This window comes from Numenius arquata, chromosome 10 (assembly GCF_964106895.1).
Source record: "Numenius arquata chromosome 10, bNumArq3.hap1.1, whole genome shotgun sequence".
Lineage (NCBI taxonomy): Eukaryota > Metazoa > Chordata > Aves > Charadriiformes > Scolopacidae > Numenius > Numenius arquata.
In genome coordinates, this window is record NC_133585.1 from 42,860,769 (window position 1) to 42,874,701 (window position 13,933).

Here is a 13,933-nt window from a genome sequence, read left to right on the forward strand (position 1 = left end):
GTCATTAAATCAACAGATGGTACATGCTCCAGATATTGAGATATTACTGCATCTATACTCAATACTTGCCAGTGAAATTAATTCTAATGCTAAAAAGTCAATTCATCCCTCTAACGAAACAAGCAGATACACGTCAAAACCTCATTCAGTAGCACCACTAGTAATGACACACTGATGCAAGGACTGATGTGCAATTCGTGCACTAATAGAGGACATCCCCTATGCTTACTGAAACAAGGAATCACACACTCAAAATCATGCTCATTGCAACTTGCCCAGGTGAAAAGACAGTGCACGTAGTTGGGAGAGGCATGGCAGTAAACAGAAGATATTCTACGCTTCTGGATCCTTACTTGACACAGTGCCTTGCTTCCCTCTGCCCATAGATACGGACCCTAGGGGTTAGTTTTGGCTCCCAAGAGACAGCTGTGGTTTATCTGTTTGTTACAGTTCCAGGTGACAGAATACAAGAAGGGGAACAACACAGCACAGTTCCTTCCCTGAGAGTTTGGGGAGCCCTGAACAGCAGAGGGTCTGATGATCTCTTCAATTCTTTGAGCTTGAGGTACCACAGCAGTTGTGGCACCTGAACAGAGTATCATCTACTGGAAGCAAACTAAACTCAGCGCAAGTTATCAAGAGATTAGCAGTACATTTCAGGAATAATTGTCAACTGGTTAAGGATTATCAGTTGCTTTCAGTGTGCTCACCTGACAGTTAGACTGAGAGCTACTTCCCTGCCATGAACAAAGTATAATTAGCATATTGTAGAAGTCTCTTTTCACAGGTACAGCTATGATCACTATAAAAAGAGAATACCATGAAAGACAAGTCTGCCAAGCTTTCCTCCAAGTTCTACTTCTGCAACGTACTTCTCCAAAAGACTGTCCTATTAAATGTTGACACTGTTGCACTCGACTTGCAGAAAAGTCTTATCTGGCTTGTACTGGAAGGTGGCAAGGAATTAGTTTGCATTTTTTCTGGGAAAAACTCGGAACACCTGGAAACTCTTAAGTCAATAATTTAATCACTACAGAACACTTCTCTGAAGGTACATGTTCCTACCCATACAGATGGTGTTATGTTTTGGAGCCAAAATTTCTCTTGCTGTGGAACAAGGGTGACCTCTAGTGCTTCCAACAAGTCAGTTCCAAGCAAAGCTAAATATTACAGAATAAGAACAATAACAGCTATAAAAACCTGAATGCTTAATAATGTTGAGTGATTGGTATCCACCAAAAAACTTAAACCTCCAAAGGTTAAGATTTAAAAGCAATTCTCCTTTCTCCATGAAGTATCACTGTGTAAATTACAATTTTAGACTGCCACAGTTTTAAACAGAAGTTTAAAAAGATCTATGAAATCAAGACAAAGATCAAAACCAGAAACAACACAGGAATCCGTCACTGCTACTCACTGAATGCAGTATAAACTTTCACAGATGTCAAACTACCACCACCACACTTTGTGCTACGTACTTGCTAACTTTCCAGAACAGAAAGTGAAAGAAGTGCCTACAGAAAAATGAAACCATGGCACAGATCTGAAAAATTTCCAGTATGTCCTCTACAATATATAAACCCAACATTAATTGCAAGCAGTCATTGAAAGACATTCAAAACTATAAAAATTGCTTTCTGTCACATTATTTTTTTTCCCCTCGTGGTGATCTCTCTTTATGTTTCACATTATTATTGCTATTATTATAACTACAGCCAACTACTTCTCTCATTTCACCCAAGCTCTACATCTTCAGCCCGTCTCTCCAGTGTTGCCTTGGATTTTTATATTTTTGGGTTTTTTTGCTTCTTCCGCTAAGCTCCAGGGAAACATAATAGGACAGGAAGGAGAACAATGATCACTTTCCCCAGGCACAATTACAAGTAATCATTCTAAGAAAAAAAGAGCTTCCTCTACATACAAATCCCTTCCCCATCCTGTGCCAAAGTAAGCAATGGGCCTACATGAACACTTAGTACACAAATGGCATATGTGGATACAATTTAAACAGATTTACATAACAAGTAAAATTGCATCCAGATTTCTTATGGGTACCTTTATAATTCCAACAGCTTTGACAGAAAATTTTTACTGAAATTGAAGTATGTGGTAAACTCAGTTTCCAAGAAAACTAACTGGCCAGAGCTCTAGTGATGCTGGTCAGAAGAGAATGGGTTTCAGTCTAGAGTATTTAAACAAGTCATTATTATGCAAGTATATTTAAGGTCAAATGCAAAATTTCATTTTATCAGTTCAAGTACCTTCCTATGCTGTCTTTTCACGTGATTTTTTTACATTTTTTAGATAAAGGTTTTTTTCAATCTTTGCACAAAAGCAAAAGTGACAAAATGTTAGCCCAAAAAGGAGACAACAGGAAAAAATAGATGCCTCTGAAAATGTTTTACAGTAAAACCAGCAGTGTGATCTTAATCACGTACACTGCTTTGCCTATAGGATGATCACATATTACAGAGATAAAAGCCACACAACCTGCATACTTTGCCTGCACCAATATAAAAAATGCTTGCATTTTTATCCATAGGAGAAATTCATAAACTATTTTCACAAAAATGCACTACGTGCACAACATGCTGTTTACCTTGTAAATTCCAGGACGTTTAGCAGTTCATATCTTTCCTCCTGTCCCAACTGAAGGGAAAAAAAAAAAAGGGTGAGAATTAATGCAAAAAACCTCAAGCAAAAGAACCAAAACCAACCAAACATCAACAGATACGTACCATGATGCAGTAATTCAGAAATTATTTAATACAGAAAGAGTTAATTTCCAACTCTAAAAATTCAGTGAAATTCAGTGAAATTATAATGTTACTCCTATGTACTTACAGACTCTATGATTACTGAGTCAGGTGTCCTTCCAGTGAATACAAAACGAAGATGCCTGGCTGCTCTGACCAATGCTCCTTCATCTGCAACAAGTCAATTAGTTATTTTGCAGATGTACCAGAAAACTGCTGGTTTACCCCATGATTTAATGAACACAGTACAAGCTTTTCTACTTTTGACTTCCTTTTTCCTTTATAGATTTTTAAGATTATACATGGTGCTGGAAAGAACTCTTTGTTTCCCCTGTTAAAAATGATTAAATGAGTTTACTGTTCAGAGAAAATAAGCCCCCAGAGGAACACGCCTCTTGGCTCAGTAACAAGAACATCCTCTTCAAAGCACCTAGGCAAGCACCTTCCTCAGTAGGGCACTGGACAAGGTTCATTTCTTCTAAAACAGAACTTACACAAAAAGAAAAGAGTGCTAAGTCATTCCTGTAAATAATAGATAGCTTCAATGCCTACATTCAGGAAACATTTCAAGCAGCAACCCAGTCTCCCATAGGCATCTGTTCTCTCTGAATGGCTCAGGATGTCAGAATGGAATTTGCTCAAAATGCCCAGTAAAACATTGTCAGGACCCAGTTAGCTCTATTTATGGCCCTACCTCTAGCCTTGTCTTCCAACTGTTGAAGGACACAATTTAGAGAGACTGCCACCTAGGAGCCGGGGCAGACAGGGAAGAGGAAGGCTGGAGAGTCTCTGTGCTTCAGGTCATTTCTCCCATTATAACTTGTTATATAATACGTTAGCAGAGCTGAGCATATTTTAATAATTTTGCCTTGCTGCATCATTTTCTGAACCCCAAAACCGTCTATAAACCACAGCAGGCTTGAATCAGACCTTTTGCACTATAATCTTTTATCAATCTCTAGCAGAACTTATCACAACTTGGACCCTATTAAAAACATTTCTAAATCAATACCGTGGTTACCAAGTACAGAACAGGTTCACAAGCAATGACATCAATCTGTCTCCTGGTTTGATTTATATTTGCATTTGAGCCATTCCTTCAGTCTTTCAAAGCAATCTGGCAACACCTTAGGAAGTCTGCATGGTTAATCACCCTTCGCCCTTACATAACCTACAGGACATCCATACGTATTTTCTAAAGCAAATCAGAAAAGTCTAAATCCTTTTTGACAAAACTGATTTTAGCTGACACCAATTCTTTTTTTGAGGAATATATTTTCTTTTTTAATTCTGGACGATACTATGAACAATAAAATTTGAATAAAATTTGCTTGTAAGGTGACAGAATACTATATGTTCACTCAATTGTTTGAGTCTCACCTGGAGATGCTGCTTGATAAATGATTTTATCACCTTCTCTTTCTGGAACTGCTGTATGACACACTGCCATCATTGTCAAAAACTCACATATTACAGGTGCAGTTGGCTAAAAAAAAAAAGTCAGAGTGTGATTAATCATTTAAGCAATAACTAACTGAAATGTAATAATAGATATGGACAAATTACAGTCAAGAAAAAAATAGTCAAAAGACTTTTCCTCTCTTCTTTAAAAACTATCAATACCTAAACAAAACAGGCATTATCTGTACACTAATTTCAGCATCCAGAATAACTTCTTGATATTGGACTTTAGTACTGGCTATATAGCAAATACCACTACATATTATCTATCATAACAATGAAAAGTAGATAACCAGAAACATAGAACAATTCAAATAAGCATTTTATAGGACAGGTAAGTCTAAACTCTGAATAAAGTAAGATTCTTTCAGTACAATGTAGTCTCTTTGGATGTTGTCTTTTTTACTAAAAATATTCCCTTTTACATTCCCTTTGTCTAATACTGTATTTGACAACACTTTTTTTAAGAACCTTCAGAAAGATGTAGGAACCGAACGCGAAAATCATGTGGACAATGCTGCAAGGTCAGGCAGACAGCTTTTAAAAGAAGACATTCAGATAAATGTCTCGGGCACTTCAGAATTTACAAAGCTGAGACAATTTAAAATCATTTAGCCAAAAGAGGGGAAAAGTTGATTGTTTTGGGCAAATACACCTAAAAATCTTATTAGTACAGCTGAAATTTGCAAAATGAATGAATTGACTTCTGAATGGCTGTTCAAAAGAAACCCCAGCATTCCCCCTAAGTAAGCTCAAAGAAGATGCCCCCTCAATTGAGTTTTTGTAGCATATGTATAGTACTCAGATAAATAGCAGACTAAGAACGCAAACAATGAAGACAACGTTACAATTACTCTATAAAATACAACAATCTCTGAAAACCTAACTTAATTCCATAGTGCAGAAACACTAATGGGAGCGGGTTCCTGTCCTCTTCCACTGAGGGACCCCAGATCCTCTAAGATATATTCGGAAGTCGAAATTATGGATTCTTTTCCAAAGCACTTCAGAACACATTTAACATACAGTGGTGACACCTATCTTTGACGGTGTGCCTGAATTTTTAACTTTAAGATGTATACAAATGCATTTTTATAGCTGGTATGCTGATACTATATATACTTAATACTACATATGTACCAGAAAAACTCCCAAGATTCAACCACCTGCACACTAGGGATTCTCTAGACAACAGCAGAAACAGGATGATGCCTCTTCCAAGCAGTCTATGTTACTAGCACTGAAAATGGCTCCTGCAGGTAATTTTAAGAGCCCCCTCTGTTTAAATACGCTTGAGAGTTGCACTTGGGTGTTTAGTATTTAAGACCGCCCCATTTGTAGGAACAAAACGCTCCACTGTCTGCCAGTGACTCTGAAACTATCCTCCCAGGAAAACAAAATTTGAGGAAAGAAAAGGATAATTTATTTACACTCATCAAAAAGAGAACAAACAATTATACTATTTAAGGCCAGTGTTCTTGGTTATGACTAGGCAAAACCATCTCCTGTACAAATGACAAACAGAAAGCGGTAATGATGGGACTGTTTCTTAGTCAAATCATAAACTAAGTTACTAACTTTCTGTGAAATCTATTGTCTCTTGGGGGCAAATACCAGCCTCTAGAATGCCTGTTTCATTTCCTCATACGAACTGATGATCTGACCTCATGGAAGTATGTATACAACCAATGTATATGGTTAACTCCCGACTCTTGTACTAAGCCTGGGCACAGAAATACTAAGTTATGTCAGGATAGTAAGTTAACTTGACTGACCCTGAAAGCTCTGATGGATGTAATGACATCCTATGAACAGCATAACTAATGTTAAAACACCTACAGAATGAAAAATGTAAGATTATTACATTTCAGACTCATAACATCTGAATCATACCATAAAAAGAAAAAAAAGAAAAAGAAAAGGGCTGGATCTAATTACCAAGTATCAACAACAAACAGTTACTGAAGTATTCATGAGAGCATGCTGATTTTGTGTAAACACATTTTTTATTTATTTTCCTTCAAGGTACATAATCTTTTGAGTTACTGAAAGCAATGGTTTGATTTCATAAAACAATAGTAATTGTTTCTATATAACTTACATGATTGCTTTGTAGATTCTCCAGTAATGATGAGTCACTAAATGTTTTTTCTTCTCCATTTTGTGAGCCCTGCCTAGAAATAATTAAGTAGAAAAAGAGATCATTAGCATATTCTTAACAATTCATATCCAAATCACTCACACTACTGCACTAAGGTCAAATGCAAATTTTGGTTTGTGGCTGTTATAATAAAGTCTGTAATCATATACTGTGAGAAAATGAAGTAAAAAGGTACTTGTTTCACATCTCCAAAGTTTATCTAAGAAATTGTGATTTATATCAATACGCTTAAATCCAGCAAAGTTTCTCGGCTGACTTCAGGAAATGTAGGACGAAGTGAAAATAATTCTACAATATACGACTGGGGCTTCTCATCTTCTGATCTCTAGAATGAGATTACTGAAGAGACTCAGAACAAGATATGCCCAAAGAGACCACATTTCTTTGAGAAATTAGCCGTTTTGGAATAGGTTTGCAAATGTCTGCAGAAAAGAAAGTCCAGTATTTGAAAGAGGTAAGCAAACTGAGTTCGGACATCAGGGAAGTCAGGTTTGTTTTCTATTACTCATGACCAAAAAGGAATCCAGTAAACTGATATGGTATGTATGTAGTACGATAAAGAAGACACAGCAACGATAGTGAAGTAGGAAGGAACTGAACAGTTGGAAAGTGGGGATGGTTCTGGAGAAATAAAGTCATATACTAGCAAGTCTCATATTGCACAAATCTTCTGGCTGAAGCTGAGAGCTCAAAAATGTAGCTACTTCTAGGAATACTCATTACTGCTGCTGACTGTTGAGTATTAAGACAATCTAGATGAGTTTGAATCTTAGTGAAACAAAACAGTGCTGAAAAGTGAACCAAGTTGGAGGAAAGTATTTTGTTTTCATTTACTTTGGATCTTGCCTTGGCTCACAATCTTAGAAGACAGCAGACACATTCAGTGATTTAAGTTGAAGGATAAGCCACATACATCAAAGGCAGTCTAAAGATTCTCTATGAAAACCAGTCTAAAGATTCTCTATGAAAACCAGTCTAAAGATTCTCTATGAAAACCAGTCTAAAGATTCTCTATGAAAACCAGAAGTGAGCTGTTTTAGTCCTGCACTACCATGAAGGAATATAAAGTGGCAGTCCTCCTCTATACAATTACTCAAGGACTACTTTTTCTAAAGATCTTTTATTAAAATGAAAAATTCAAAGCATCCTCATTCACCAAGACTTTTTTTTTTTTTAAAGTGCAAAGCAAATAGATCTTGAAATGCCAAGTATTAACAATTTCAGACACATTAAATTTGTTTAGAGCCTAGGTTCGAGCTTTGTTTGCTTAAAGCTGTCTGACAGAAAGACTTCACGATATTTTCCAGATTCTCAGTGCTAAAAAAAAGTAAAAATATTTGCAGGTATATGTTGTGTCAAACTGGAAAACAAATTTAAATGATTTGCAATTCAGTACATTAGTCATTTTAGGACTAGAAACGTTACTGTCATAAACAGATTCTATTAATTACAATAGACTCATACAAAAAGTTGTCTTCTGAAGTATCATTTCATAAGTATTTACAAGATGGTCACTGCTTATAAAGAGGGAAGGTTTTTGTTTTGTTTTGTTTTTGGTTGGTTTTTTTTTTTTTTTTGGAACTACTGTTCAGGCATCAGTTTATCCATTTCAGATGTGCTTATAAAGATTTTAATGTGTATTAGTGAAACCCAGTCTTATTTCATAAATATCTTATAAGCAAGCATGCTTAATTTCACTTGTGCACAGTTAAGAAGACTTGTACATTTCTGTAAGAAACATCTTGCTGCTACATCAAATGAGGATATTCAGGTCAGGTAAGATTCTGGGGTGCATGTATGCCACTTTTTATGTGTACGTGGGAGGGATATTTCAGGTTTTTTTAATCTAAAGAAAGAATTATTAATTCTAATCGAGCAAAACAAGTTATTTTTCTTTCAAACTTCTAAAACATAAGACAGCAACACATTACAGTTTTGTGCGACATACCTTGTTGTGACTTTGAACAAACACAACAGTGATAATTTGAAGACTATAAATGACATTTTTCCTCTGATCTCTCTAAGCTTATTTTGAATGGTATTGCAAATATTTAGTTTAAGAAAGTACAATAAAGAAGTAGAAGGCATCATGTAGATAGCACCACAAAGGACGCCAGGTCTTAGCCCTTCCTGAGGTACCTGTTAAGGTGTTTATGTTGGCCCCAAGTATATTTGGGTACTTTAATCTCAGTTTCAGTTAAGAACTAGATAGTGCTAATATTCTAGTGCTAATAGCACTATCTACATGAAGTAAAATATTAACAATAACTTACTACATATTTTTCACTGTCAAATATGGACTTTCAAACATGTTAGAGATTATTAATAACCTACTAATAAGTAACAGCAGAAAAGTGTGATCAAAGTTACCATAATACCAACTAAATGACAAAACTTTCTCTCCAATACGCAATTCTGAGCTGTACAGGATTGTCAGTAACGGTCCTATACTTCAGTGACCCTATTAGCAATTCTATTTCAGAGTACACAACTTAATGCTGTATAATTCTGATGGCATGAATTTGTACAAGACGGTCGGTCTGCATCAATCTGAAGCTAAAATAACTTTTGAGTAAAATAGCTCACATTTAGCTCTCTTTCAAAAAAAAATCTCTTTCACTGGTTTTAAGCTTGAATCTTCAACAAACACCACATACTAAATGATCTTTAAAGCTTACCAATCATCTGAAGGAACACTATAATCCTCAGGCTCAGGGCAATGGCTGCACAAGAAGTAAGGGAAGAATAGAAATAGGGAGAGGAAAAATAATCACAAAGACTAAAAAGTGGATCATGTATAAAAAAGAAGTTAGTTAATGAAATTAAATTACTATAAAAGTTTTAAAGGTACTTTGAGTATTTTGCTAGTGCAAAACATTTCAAAAATATGATATTTCTCTTGAGGCTTCATAAACTATAAATGATTTTTTTTTTTTCCAACTGAAAGCTTGTCTACTTACTAACCTATACCAGAAGATATAAAGGCATTTGCCCTCTTTACAAATCTTGCTTTATATTTCAGTATATATACATTGTTAACAGTTTCTCATTAAACAAGAGAGAGTTTTTTAATTATCTGAAGCCATGCTAATGCAACTTGTCTGGCTGAGTTCACAAAATGCTCATGAACAAAGCTAGCCATAGCACACAAAGGACTCTGCCCTGTGATGAAACACATTGGAATATATCACAATTTAAAACACACGTAGAAAGTAGAGGCATGGAAGATGGAACAGTCACTTTTACCCTTCTCTGTGTTCCCAACTTCTAATTTGCATCAATACAGAAATACAGAGTGACTCTGTTGTCCAAGTAGCTATGAGAGATGCTGTGATGGCTATTCACTGTAGAGAGAAACTCTGTTTTCTAAACAGTGATGCTAATCAGAAAACTGGCCTGTGTTTTCAAAATTAGGTGGATGGGAGCTGGAAAGTATAGCAAGAAAAAAATATCAGATAATTTTTTCTGAAGAAAACACTCACACCTAGGTTTCATAAAGGAGAAATTTTAGAATTTGTGCTAAACCAACTTCAGATGAAGATATATGAACTGAATATCAAATACTGATTTTAAGTGCCATTATCATTAATGTAATTTTTTATCTTAAAAAAACTGCTATACAAGGAATTTGAAAATATTTAGCTCAGAGCACTTGCTCTGCAGTCATAAAATTAGCTCATGTGGTTGAAACTGAGCCATATATATATACACACACGTTTATGTACGTATCTGAAATATCAGGGTTAGAACTGTATTTTATTACAACAGATTAAAAATCATCAGTATGGTTAATGTATTAAGGATCTAAGTTTTTTTTTTTTTTCAAAACAGCCTGGATTAGAATCCTGAAAGTTAAGAGTTTTCAAAGCGATCCAAATGGTAAAGCCACAAAAGCCAAATCATCACCTTTAGCACAAGCCCAACACTTAATTTCATAACCTCTGCCTGATCTCTGCCCAGTTCTAGAGGTGTCTAATTATCTGCTACTGAGCGCTCTGAGATCGGCCCAGATCCAGCACCTCACATACTGTAACTACCAGTGTGGCTCACCAATGTAAGTACTTCTGCTCTGTTACACTAATGATTTTTTTCAAGTAAACAGTCTTAGAAGTTTGAGGCTTTTACAAACTGTGTTGAAGGAGCTGGCCGCAACAACTGACAAAGAAATGGTAAAATGCTTTGTTTGCATTTATTTGGAGAGACTTCTTAATAGCAACATTGATATTTGGACTTATGCCACTATAACAGTATTCATAAAAGCCACTTGGATGCCATTCATGCTACAGTACTGTAATTCAAATTCTTGTTCACCCTGCATATTATTTAGTGGAAGAGGATGTGACTTCATAAAATATGAAGAATGGACAACGATACAAGTTTTTGCAAGTATGAGGGAAGAGTTCTTTTTAGTAACAACATTAAAAAGACTGAGAGATAGAAAGAACAAGTATACTGGAGGTGTGCTACAGCAGTAAGCCTTTGGTATTTAAACTTTATTTTTGCTCCTCTTTGCAAAAAGACATGTCATGACTGAAGTAATGATACCTCTTATAAGTAATATTTCGTAGTCACAAACAAACTGACTCCTAGTTGTAGATATTGCCAGGTATAAGTTTATTTTAGCTGTAGAATTAATGCACGGATACTCATGCGCAGGCAGAGGAAAAAAAAAGGCACACAGATAAAGAAAAGTATATAAAAATACCTACCCATAAGCAACCCCCGCTACAGTACACTTCTTAAATTGCATGACGTTGCATGTCAGGGTACCCGTTTTGTCAGAAAATATGTATTTGACCTAAATGAATGATAAAATTCATTATACATTAACATTCAACAGTTATTTACATTTCTAGTAGAATTCATGACTATCAACACTAAATATTTTTACCAGTTCTGCAATCTTCATAGTTTATAGAAAAAAAGCCCATACAGTACATAAATGTGGCAGATGTAGTCTTGATACACATTTCCAAACACAGCAATCAGCTGAGCTGTCAGGAAGCTTAAGCTTGCTTCAGTGCGTGGTGATGTACTGAACTATCCCTCACTGTGTATTACTGAAATGCAAGAAACTAGTGAAGACCAATGGCTTCACCAGTAAAATATTCCATTTCTAACAGAAAGCAATATGGTAAAGTATCTATATGCATTTCTAAACCCCTCTTTTTGATATAGAAATACCTTCTTAAAGCCAAAACGCTAGTAAAAAAACAACAGTTCAGGAATGCCAAATTGCAGGAATAGAAATACATTCCTTTCTACCTACTCCAGGTCTCCTATTTCCGTAACATCTCCCTAACCCTTCCTCTCCGAAACTACTAGTTAAAGCATTTTAAATATTAAAACTGTAATACATGTATCTGTGATGTATTTAAATGTAGTTCAAACCTAATCTTATGAAAAATGTTAGTATATGGAGAAGTGGTCTGTGATGAAACAAAGGCTCTATTAGTCAAAGGTAAACTTCAACTTTAATTCATTAAAATGCATTTCTCATTAAAAAAAAATCACAGTATTCTTCATTAGCAATTAACTGCATTATACGTGGAGCTAGTAAGGCTACGTATTACTAAAATTTACTCAGCATCTCCTATTTAAAGATTTTGTTTCTGAGGGATTATGACTTAGCCACATAAGTAGTTAGAAGAAATCTTCCATGCCAGGTTTATGCCCCAAACTTTGTTTTTTGTGTAGGCAGAATGGAGAAGCAGGAATTGCAGCTAAGAAAACTCAACCTTTTTTTCAAACATGTAAGTTTTGCCTTTCTTCAGATCTGAAGATCTCTTGGGGGAAATCTCTTAATTATGTGCAGCCCTCATGTACTGCAGAGAAGACTCTTGCTCTTTTTATTAGCAGAGTCTCCTTTGGTCCTCCTACAAAAATCTGCTCAAATTAAGTGTCTGTCAAAAAAGTGGAGATCCCAAGAAGTCTGACTAAATCTTGGTAGTAAAGGAGACTTTGATGACAAACTTCAGAAACGAAGGCAAGAGCTGTCGAAGTCAAAAAGAGGGAATGTGTCTGGGAATGCAAATAACAAACTAACTGCAGAGAGAAAAAAAAAAAAATCAGACCGCGTAAAATGAGACAGAAAGAAAAAGATTCAATGGAACTGCTTCCCACTAGAGGAGCTAGTGCTCCCCTTTAAGGCCAGGAAGAAAATGATTTTTTCTGCTATCTGCACATACTTCTTACACCCAGTAGGCAAAGGCCCTGTCCTCTATGTAGACTGATGTTAGAACATTGTAACCTGCAACTACTGTTTTCCCAGAGGCAGGCCACTTAAGTATTAGTCCCTAAGATTTGTTTGCGATATGGCTAAAATTATGTAACTATTTATTGTTCTTGGAAAGCTAAAAACAACTTTTACATTCCTATGCAATAAACTGAAGAATTAGTTATGAAAACTTCTAGTTTAGGAAATGCAAGAATTGTATTCTTGTGTGTATAAAACAGTTCAATTAAATGAGCACATAATATTTCTTTCCACACAGTCAGTTTACCTTCACCAGTCAGTGTAACAGAAAGCAAAGTGTTTAGCATGTTTTTAAAGGAAGACTGCAAATACAATTGGCTGAAACAGCAAATGTAACATGTACTGCTTCTGGAAGCACATCCTGGGCCCCAGACACACTTCTACAAAGTCATGTTTCCATAAAATGAAGAACACACAATGAGTGATCTCTTGTAACTATCAGATGATTTTATAGTAACTATAATTTTATAGTATTAAAAGAGAACTCTAAAGCAAAATGAAGAATTAAGGCCAAATTTCCAGGGCTTAATTCAGCTGTGAGTGCCCATTCCATTGACTGCTTCCAATCTTCAGTGGCTAAAAAAGAGGTACTTTATACAATCATGATTCAGTCCTAGAGCATACCCACTGTCTCTTCTGAGCAAGGCAGAGCATGTGATAAAAAAGACACACTGAAAATGAACGTTCTTGTAGACGATATGTAGAGACTGAATTTTTGTACCACAGACAGCCTTAATGCCCAGAATTCCTCTGATTTTGTAACTTTAATGATACATCTCAACCTTCTGTGATTACCACGTGCAGACTGATACGTAAACCAGGGTTTGTTCATTTAATACTGGTTTCAAAAATTTAACTCCCGCATATTGCAAAGTGGTTTGAAATATATCTGACAAAACGAAGAATAGAAATAAGCAAAGACTAAGGCAAGAATATAAGTTTTCTGAAATGAACCATCACATCATTTTAATAATCTAGATTGTAAAACCACATGAATAATTTCAATACATAGTTAGAACCAATATTTTTTTTCTACCTGTCCAAGTTCTTCATTGAGATTGGAAGTACGAGCCATCGCAGCAGTGTCTGTAGGTTCATAGTGCATGTCTATGTCCTACAGATAAAAAAAAAGCATATATATTTAAAAATTAGTCTTCCATAACTTATTACAAAAAATATCTAGTACATAAATAGAACAAGTGTACAATAGCAGACTGAACATGAATACAAGTTCTCTACTGATGACAACTTCAACATGCGAAGCCACAGACACAATCAGATGACTTCCAAAAGTCTCCA

The 13,933-nt window shown here is 35.5% G+C and overlaps 1 protein-coding gene across 1 annotated transcript in view; it reads right to left on the bottom strand.

The window, feature by feature from the left end:
• Positions 1 to 13,933, bottom strand: part of ATP8A1 (ATPase phospholipid transporting 8A1) — a 90,780-nt gene that overhangs the window by 61,198 nt on the left and 15,649 nt on the right. Inside the window, exons 7-12 of the mRNA XM_074155163.1 lie at positions 13,671 to 13,748; positions 11,088 to 11,176; positions 6,319 to 6,391; positions 4,137 to 4,242; positions 2,845 to 2,927; positions 2,600 to 2,649 (exon numbers count right to left, since the gene is read on the bottom strand). Of these exons, the coding sequence (XP_074011264.1) occupies positions 2,600 to 2,649; positions 2,845 to 2,927; positions 4,137 to 4,242; positions 6,319 to 6,391; positions 11,088 to 11,176; positions 13,671 to 13,748 (479 nt within the window). The remainder of the gene's footprint in view (positions 1 to 2,599; positions 2,650 to 2,844; positions 2,928 to 4,136; positions 4,243 to 6,318; positions 6,392 to 11,087; positions 11,177 to 13,670; positions 13,749 to 13,933) is intronic.